Source organism: Odontomachus brunneus, unplaced genomic scaffold, assembly GCF_010583005.1.
Source record: "Odontomachus brunneus isolate Ranch 3 - 2012 unplaced genomic scaffold, Obru_v1 Obru_scaffold_010, whole genome shotgun sequence".
Taxonomy (NCBI): Eukaryota; Metazoa; Arthropoda; class Insecta; order Hymenoptera; family Formicidae; genus Odontomachus; species Odontomachus brunneus.
Window position 1 is genome coordinate 3340898 of NW_022639460.1, and position 9170 is coordinate 3350067.

Consider the following 9170-nt stretch of genomic DNA (forward strand, 5'->3'; position numbering starts at 1 on the left):
TATATGTATACAAATCCTTTCTTTAGGTATGTTTTCTTTTATCATTCTCACATGCGCGTTTATTCGTCGATCGGTAGGTGGAAGCAGCGCCGGTAGTGAACGCATTTGCAAGGAACCCATTCACGACTTGAAATCGTGCTCTTCGGCATCAGAATCAGAGTTGCATAATCCATCGGTGCCATCGATGCCCAGCAAAAATTCCGGCAACGGTAACGGATCGAACGGAAAAAGATCCAACGGTAGCCGCAGTCGTTCCAGTGGTTCCGAACAATCTGTTCAAACAGGAACAGGCTCGGGAAATCAGCAGAATCAGCAAGACTTATCTGGTAGTAGACAGTCATTTCGCATTGCGATGGGAAATCCTTGTGAATTCTTTGTCGATGTTATGTAGATTTCGTTGTTGTAAATAGAAGAGCAGATACATTGCGCGCGGTACAGAATAACAGTGCAGGATCGATTAAATTATGGATGAATACTTTGCGAACGCGACAAATTAATTCTTTTTATAATTGTGCACAATTGGAATTTACTGAGGCTTTTCTTTCTGTCCAATATGTCGCTTTTATTCTCCCAAGTATCGTCCCGGTAAATTTGACGGTTACTAGAGAATCTCGATCGCTCGATAGAGCCTCTTTATTTTTCCTTCTTGCATTTTTCTTACACTCGAAGTATTTATTCGCCATTTGATCTAGCAGATTCGAATAAGCTCGCGACTTTTCTGTTCAACCGTTGCAACGGGTCAATGACACGTTATACATGTTGCTTTATACATAATTCCGACTGCATCCCGCATAATTTTTACGAGTTGCATTTGTCAAGGTTATTTTGGTTATTTCAAAGTATTTTGCATGTAATGAATCAATGTATATGACTCGGAAATATTGTATCGCAAGGAGGGCAAACAACAAAGCCCAAGTAAACTGAAGTAAAAAGTATACTTTTGTTTTCAACAGCTAAATTGATACAAAAAAGCGGTGTCGTTATATGTCTTGTGTGTATCATCGTATCGTTGGGAAACATACTTTTGATATAGTATCTTAATCTCTGCCGCGATTTTGTGTGTGTGTATATGTGTGTATGTATATATATATATATATATATATATATATATATATATATATATATATATATATATATAAAATTATATTTACGAGAATGAGAGAGCTTTTTCACATCAACAAAAGGATACAGCAGAATAAATGCATCACAGAATAACGTTTTAGTAAATCGTTCCATACGCATATCATTGCGTACCGTTGTCTCTTCCTACATGATATGTTAATATCTGCTATTTCAAGAATTCGGTTAACAAATCATTCGTTGTACTCCACAGTACTGGAGAGTCATTATTACGAGTTTATTTTTTTGCGATGAGTCTATATATTACACACACACACACACACACACACACATATATATATATATACACACATACATACAGCAGAGCACACACACAATTATGTGCACGCTTCATTGCAACCATATATAATCACATACATAAAGTCATTTTCATTTAATATTACTTTAAAACAGCACGGTCGCACAATATTGTAGAGCACACGAATGAACATGTAAATAACACGTTTCATCTCGATGAATGATTGAAAATCAAGACTTGCAACAATCTTTCTACAGAATGCATGTAGTTTATATTTGTATGGGAAATAGTTTGTATATTTATTAATATTTTTTTAATTGGTTGCGTTTTAGGATTATCTACGACAATGGGGCAGCTATTTCTTTAAAATCGAGAGGATATTATTTCTAGATATCCAACAATTCGTTTATTTTTATTATTTTAGAAGTGTGATCGCGATATTTTGAGAAATATTTAACCGAGAAAAATATTCGTATATACAAAAATTGTTCAGTTGTTAATTCGTTGGAGATTTTCATCTATCTACACGTGACGCTCTTTTGTACTCTCTACTGCTTACTCAGTTTGAAGTTATTCTTGAGATCAAAGAGATGTCTCGATAATCACGTTATGCGACTTTTTGTATTTGAATTCATTGAAATGTACATATATGCAAATTACGCTCATATTACATGTGCCATTTTATCAGTGTTAGAAGTATAAAGATGTAAGAGATTTAATTTATATAGATGTGCTTGCAGGTGTACGCATCTCCTACAGATTATGTTCATTGTCATATTTTATAACTAGTGACACGATTATCGTGTGTTTCATTTAACATTTTAACGTTACGTTACACTCCAACATCGTCGAAATGCGTTCCTTTTACTTGTGTCTTGCCATTGCGTTGTATCGATTTTATTCACTGCATTTTGCTACGAAATATTTTTTTATTCTCTTTTTTTCCGTTCTCTATTCACGCGATGGTGTGACTGAGAAAAGTTACTCTTAGTTTTATATTATTACCATCTGGCAGGGGAACTTTGAACATGTTAAAAATTTTTTTCTTTTCTCTAATTTATTAAAAAAAAAAAAAAAAAAAAAAAAGAAAGTGACGAAAGGTAATTTTTCCTTTCTCTCGTTATATATATATATATATATATATATATATGTATATATATATACATATACAGGGTGTCTTACAACCACCGTAAGATATTTTGATAGCGTATTTTGAAGATAGAGTAAAAAATCTTAATACGAAAGTGTTGAAGCTACAATAGTTTTTTAATTATAACCGATCAAAGATTACCAATAATATCGTGTAGAATTCGCGCGCTCAGACCTGTAATTTTACAGCGCGCACAACGTTTTATTATTTGTTATTGACTTCACGGTTAATATTGATTTTTACCATACAACTGATTCCTAAAAGCATTAATAATTATTATTGTTAAAATTATTAAATTTAATAGTTTCTACACTTGAGTAACAAGGATTTTTGCGTTTTTAACATGAAAAGTAATCATGGAAAATAATTTATTATTTTCGTTTTTTTCACGTTTTATGAAGAGTGAAATCGTATAAATCAAGAAAATAAAGTAAATGTGTGCACATTTCTTAAACAATTAAAATTTTTATTAAAATCTTGATATACTGAAATTATTGTAATATTTGAACTAAGATCCGCTTTGACCGAATACGCTTTCTCCACTTATCAATCTTGATCAATCTTGATAATTTTTTTTAGAAATAAATTTTTTTGAAATAAACTTTAGACTTAATATAAAATATTTGATTATATCAACATAAAAAATATGCGACTTGAAACCTGTAATATTTTTATTTTCTATTTTAGACTTAGCTATGATCACGTATTCAGATAATAATATTAAGAAGTTATTATTATTGTGCATTGAAAAAAGATTATTATTAACAAATTGTATATTATAAGCAAATTATTTTATCCTTTATTTTAATGAAAATTTAAATATTTTACCAATTACTCCAATTATTCCATCTACAAAAAATTATTAAGTCTAAAGTTTCTTTCAAAAAAATTTGTTTCTAAAAAAATTATGAATATTGACTAAATATTATGAATATTGTATAAACATTGATAAATGGAGAAAGCGCATTCTGTCAAAGCGGATTCAGATCTTACAATAATTTCAGTATATTAAGATTTTAATAAAAATTTTAATTGTTTAAGAAATGTGCACACATTAACTTTATTTTCTTGATTTATACGATTTCACTCTTCATAAAACGTGAAAAAAACGAAAATAATAAATTATTTTCCATGATAACTTTTCATGTTAAAAACGCAAAAATCCTTGTTACTCAAATGTAGAAACTATTAAATTTAATAATTTTAACAATAATAATTATTAATATTTTTAGGAATCAGCTGTGTAGTAAAAATCAATATTAACCGTGAAGTCGATAACAAATGATAAAACGTTGTGCGTGCTGTATAATTACAGGCCTGAGCGCGCGAATTCTACGCGATATTACTGGTAATCTTTGATCAGTTATAATTTAAAAACTATTGTAGCCTCGACATTTTTATATTAGAATTTTTTACTCTACTTTATTTTCAAAATACGCTATTAAAATATCTTACAGTGGTTGCAAGACGCCATGTCTATATGTGTATGTATGTATATATGACGAAGATACAAATGATGCATATATCTGCGGTTATTTGTATAAAGTAGAAAAGTAAACAATCTGCAATGTGTTCAATGTTCCACTGCATATACCAATGTTCCAATGTACACTTGTCGCGCTACTTGAAGACGTCAACTGCCAAATATAACTGCGCGAATATATAAATGATGTAAATGGTGTATGAAATTCGGATCGATTTCGGAAATGCAATAAAAAAAGAGAAGAGTACCAATTACAGTATACTCGCAAACATTTTGGCAGTAACGTTTCTCTCGTCGAGTTGTACTGCATTTCATTTTGTATTGCGTTACTTGTTACGAAACTATATTTGCAAAATGAAGATTGTGCAATTTTCCTAATTGATACAAAGTGTTTGTTGCGTTTCAGTTTAAAAAAAAAATTGTATAATTTTTCATATGCTTGCAATTTTTTTTAAGTATAGTACAATTTGATATAATTAATTTGTAACAATATTTTCTCTTCGTGTAGAAGATTATATAAAGAACATTCAACTTTGAATTGCACATTCAATTATATACTGGAATATTTACATAAGCGAATATACACAAGTAACTTATACGATGGCACCGACAATTATACTTTATAATGTGAAAGTTATGCATACTTTACACCACAAGCAGGTCGTGCAATATATCTGAAAAATTTGAAATTTTCTCTGCTTATATCTGTTTATATCAATTTCACACTTTTGCACATTTTGCAAATGGACAAAAGAGAAATTAGAAATTTTCATATATATATATATATATATATTGTTATAGATTATACAAGTTCCTCAAATTTTTTCCAAGCCGCGCTTTTACCGCCTTTCTGTTCTGTAATTAAGGAGAAGACTTATTTTCATGTCTTGCGTGAAAAGTTTATCGCTCGTATGTACATTGCACCACCTTAGATACGTAACCGAGTGATTTTTGTGCCTTGTGCTGCGCTGATGGTTGATGCAGGGCGGCATATGCACGAAGAGAGTCACACGCAAACTAGCGATTTGGACAACAATAGCAGAGACGAAATCTGTGAGTGTACATTTATTATGATACTGTTATATTCTATTATTCATATACACTTTTTTTGCTTTCTTCTTTTGCGCTTTTGATTTATGTCAGTGAGATCGACATCATTGTATATATCGAACTAAAGATAATTCCACAATGACATGTTTATGCGTATTCAATTAGATATACTTGTTTATTTGATTAATTAATTAACAATAATCAGACAAGTTCTCTCATGTGTACGACATGGTTCCAATTTGGATGATCTTTGCACACCATTTGTATATAAATCAAATTTACAGCTATGTATCAAACACACACAATGTGTATGTGTATGTATGTATGTGTACGCGCACGCGCACGTATGTTGTGTATGTATACGTGTGTATGTATTTTAGTTGGCTAACTTGTATGTAACGTATAATGTGTTTGCGTGATTTTTGAGCGATATTTTACACTTTGTTTATCTTACGTTGAAATATGAAATGTTTTTTTCTTCTTTACAGACGAAGAAGACATTTTGGAATACCAGTTTCTACATAAGTGAGGATCTTTGTTAACGTATACGTAACATAACGATGATAACGCGATTCGAACGAATTGTCAAGGTACATTGACTTTATTAGTTGGATGGGTGGAAGTAGCACACGCGAAACATATATTTATATATTTAATAGGCCAATTTTGATAAAATATCATAGAAAGTAAAAAATTAAGATTCTCGTAATTATGATTTATAACGGCTATACACACATAATAAAATTAAGACCGTAGAGGTCGTCGTGGCAATTAGAATTTGTTTAAGAATGTTGACATAACCCGCATTATATTTTCCGACTGTTGAGATGATATTGATAATTTTCTAAAAAAAGAAAGGAAAAAAAATATTGACTAAGGGAGAAAGTAAAAAAGGAGTATAACAATTCGACATCAGAAGGCAAACTAATACGGTTTACGTACAATTAGAAATTTAAATTTTACATATGATGTGAAGAACAAGTGGAAACGAGATGACAAAATGAAAATTATATTTAATAAGAAGAAAGGAGAAGAGATTATAGTCGCCCGTCGATTTGTTTTCGGATGTTACGATGTAGCTTTTGTTTTTTTTTTCAAAGTTTGATTCCAACAGATCATTATATTATCAATGGTATGATACGTAAATAAATTGTAAAAATATAATTGTGTGATTGATAAAAGCGTGTCATGTTTATGTAAATTATCACACGACGAACAACTTAAGAAACAAGAAAGAATTAGGTTTTGAAATGTCTTTGCAGACCTAAGGAATGAAGGTGTCTGTTCTTTGGAAAAAGAGAGACTCGAGAGAGTGTCCAAAAACTATGTATATCACAGACTGAATACAATGTGTGTTATAAGGTGTGGTTGGATAGCATTATCGATTATTACACACACACATATATATTTATAAATTTTGTGTGTGTGCGCGCGTGCCTGCGTGCGTGTGTATATATATTTATATATATATACATTGACATAACTACCACACCGAGCATTTCCTCACAGGATTCATAGGAGAACCAGGAGGACACTTAAACACTTCAGCAAAGTCCCTTGAATTGGAGAGCGTACCGATCACGCGGAACTTACCGGGTGAGTGCACGGCTGTTTTTAATTTATTTTTAGTTGCTTCGGGTCGCATCAAGCCGCACCAAACTTGAGCAAAATTCAAGAAGAACAACTGTTTGCCCGTCGCGCTTATTCCAGGTAACGTCTCGTCTTCATTTTGATTCACGCGTAACCACCTCTCGTACGCCTACGAGTCAAGTGCAAAACATTTGTTTCTTTTTGTTCGACATTATTGACAGTATCTTTTCTTCGAGTTAAGAAAGGGAGAAGAGCTGTGAAATTACCCTAAACGCCTGCTTAATACCTCCGTTGTCGGCAATGTTTTCGCCTTGCGTATTGACGCCGTCTATTTGCATTCCAACTTCTGCCACGGTATAGTGAGCGTACTGATCTGAAGGAATCAAAGAGATGGAATATACAGAACAAGAAATCATATGATTAATCATGCGATCGACACTTTCACGCACCGATGAGGCATTGCGCCCGGCGATGAAAGCCATTTATAGCTTCGTCTTTCCACCATCTATGGAGATTGCCATCTTTATCGAACAGTCTACCTTTATCGTCAAATCCATGAGTAATCTCGTGTCCGATTACGACACCAATTCCACCGTAATTTAGACTTCGTGGAAAGAATCGATGATAAAAGGGGGGTTGTAGTATACCAGCTGGAAACACTGAAGCAGGCGGAAACAATGTTTAAATGCGATAGAGGAAAGTGGCAAAAGTAGACGATCATCTCTGTGAGTGTGTAGTTAAACTGACTTATCTGATTTTTGTTGCGACTGTAGTAAGCATTTACGATTGCTGGAGCAGTGTTCCATAAAGTTTTGTTGACGATATTGCCGAGACGATCTTGTTCGAGTCTGGTCAAGTGTTTCAAGATGTTTAAAGTATTTTCGAAATATTTGTCTGGTCGTATGATAACCTGTGCGCGTTATGTTATCATTTGTTTAATATTAATGATATTACGCGTGACAATTACAACGTAGTAACTTTACGCTGCTTCACGACAATGTGACTATATACGATGTCGCTTACATGTATGATGTATCTTACATCTTTGTAACGTTCGTTTAGTAGATGCGGCTGTAGGATAAAATCTGGATAGCCAATCTTGAGCGACATGGCATTTACTTTTTCAGTCGCCAAGCGCTTTGTCTCGTCGTCGATCCAATTGGTTTTATCGAATAATTCCCTGAACGACCGTTGTATCTCCCGGGTCATTGATAATGTCTGTCGATGAACAAGGCTGACTTGAATATATTTCATTTAAAATTTTGTAGAAAAATACATCACATTTCTCAAATTTTATCAACTGATCCGTGTTAATGTTATCTGGGAGAAACACTCACGTCGTTTTTACTGTTCTCGTCGAAATACTTGTTCACAAACATCGAACCCACTGCCATACCCATGTTGGAATTTACTTGGGTAACACAATTCTTCCATCTTGACGGCGCTTGCTCTCTGCCGAACAGGATGTAGTAAAAGTTTTGTTTCACCTCCTGGAAACGATCGTCGAGATTGTTCACTCTGTGCCGCACAAATCTCCACAGTAGGTAATTCGCTACTGTTCTGCAAAAATTGAATGAAGCGGGAATTGTAATGCCTTACAAGACGAGACAAGTCGCAAAAAGAAAAAAAATAAAGTACATTGTGTACCTAGGCTGCGTTTTTGAAAGTAAGACAACTAAATCCTGAATGTACTGCAGCGCAAAGATGACAACTGGTTCGGAAAAGTTAACCGGACGGGCCAAAACGATTGACAAATAACGACGCCAGTCAATTTGCGGCACGAGCGTTCTCAATTCGCCGATGCTCATTCGTTGATAAAGCTCAGAAAAATTTCGTCTTTCGTCGGGTGACGACGTAATCTACGGCAAAATACAAAATCAACGATCGAAAGTCCAAGAGAAAAAGAAGTAGAAGGACGCACACATACACGCACGCACGCACGCGCACATACACATACACACACACGTACCTTCGCGAGCTGCGTCTCGAATTTGATGAGTTCTTCGGCTTGTACGGTTGCGTTATGGAGGGATGCGCCGAGTAAAGTCGCAACTTTAATGAAATAATCCTTGTAGGCCTCTAGATACACCATGTTGGATCGTTGAAGGAAATAATCCCTCGTAGGAAGGCCGAGCGACGTTTGGTCAAACTGTAGTAAATGGATATAACGATGACCGAATTTTTTCGCGGTAAGACAGAGCAACGCTGTCGCTTGAAAAATCGATGGTGCCGAATTACCTGTATCACGTACTTGTCGCTGTTTTTTATGTCTGGACCCACCCATTCTGAGATCAATACGTCGTTATTGTATAGTCGAAGTTGCGCGGTCAAAAGAAGCCAATCAAACTTGTTTGGATTCCAATCTGGTCTCAGTATTGGCCAACCGCCAAGTTGGTCCAAAAGTTGAATAAGCGGTCGTTCCATACGCTGTTCCAAGATCTCTAGTCACATTCATCGCGTTGAGAGAGAGAGAGAGAGAGAGAGAGAGAGAGAGAGAGAGAGAGAGAGAGAGAGAGAGA

At 34.1% G+C, this 9170-nt stretch overlaps 2 protein-coding genes across 10 annotated transcripts in view; one reads left to right on the forward strand and one right to left on the reverse strand.

Moving 5' to 3' along the window:
- Positions 1 to 6242, forward strand: part of LOC116840571 (segment polarity protein dishevelled homolog DVL-3) — a 10378-nt gene extending 4136 nt beyond the window's left edge. The window contains exon 10 of the mRNA XM_032807422.1: positions 5550 to 6242. Within this exon, the coding sequence (XP_032663313.1) occupies positions 5550 to 5590 (41 nt within the window). The 3' untranslated portion in view covers positions 5591 to 6242. The remainder of the gene's footprint in view (positions 1 to 5549) is intronic.
- LOC116840569 (neprilysin-4-like) overlaps positions 5062 to 9170 on the reverse strand; it is a 7724-nt gene continuing 3615 nt past the window's right edge. For 7 of the 9 annotated variants that reach the window (XM_032807419.1, XM_032807411.1, XM_032807415.1 and 4 more), the window contains 9 exons: positions 8890 to 9092; positions 8621 to 8800; positions 8299 to 8510; positions 7989 to 8211; positions 7675 to 7869; positions 7399 to 7561; positions 7101 to 7310; positions 6918 to 7024; positions 5062 to 6820 (listed from right to left, as the gene is read on the reverse strand). In XM_032807419.1, coding sequence (XP_032663310.1) covers positions 6545 to 6820; positions 6918 to 7024; positions 7101 to 7310; positions 7399 to 7561; positions 7675 to 7869; positions 7989 to 8211; positions 8299 to 8510; positions 8621 to 8800; positions 8890 to 9092 — 1769 coding nt within the window. In that variant the 3' untranslated portion in view covers positions 5062 to 6544. Of the gene's footprint in view, positions 6821 to 6917; positions 7025 to 7100; positions 7311 to 7398; positions 7562 to 7674; positions 7870 to 7988; positions 8212 to 8298; positions 8511 to 8620; positions 8801 to 8889; positions 9093 to 9170 lie in introns of those variants that run through there. The other 2 variants (XM_032807412.1, XR_004377382.1) reach the window with 2 other exon arrangements.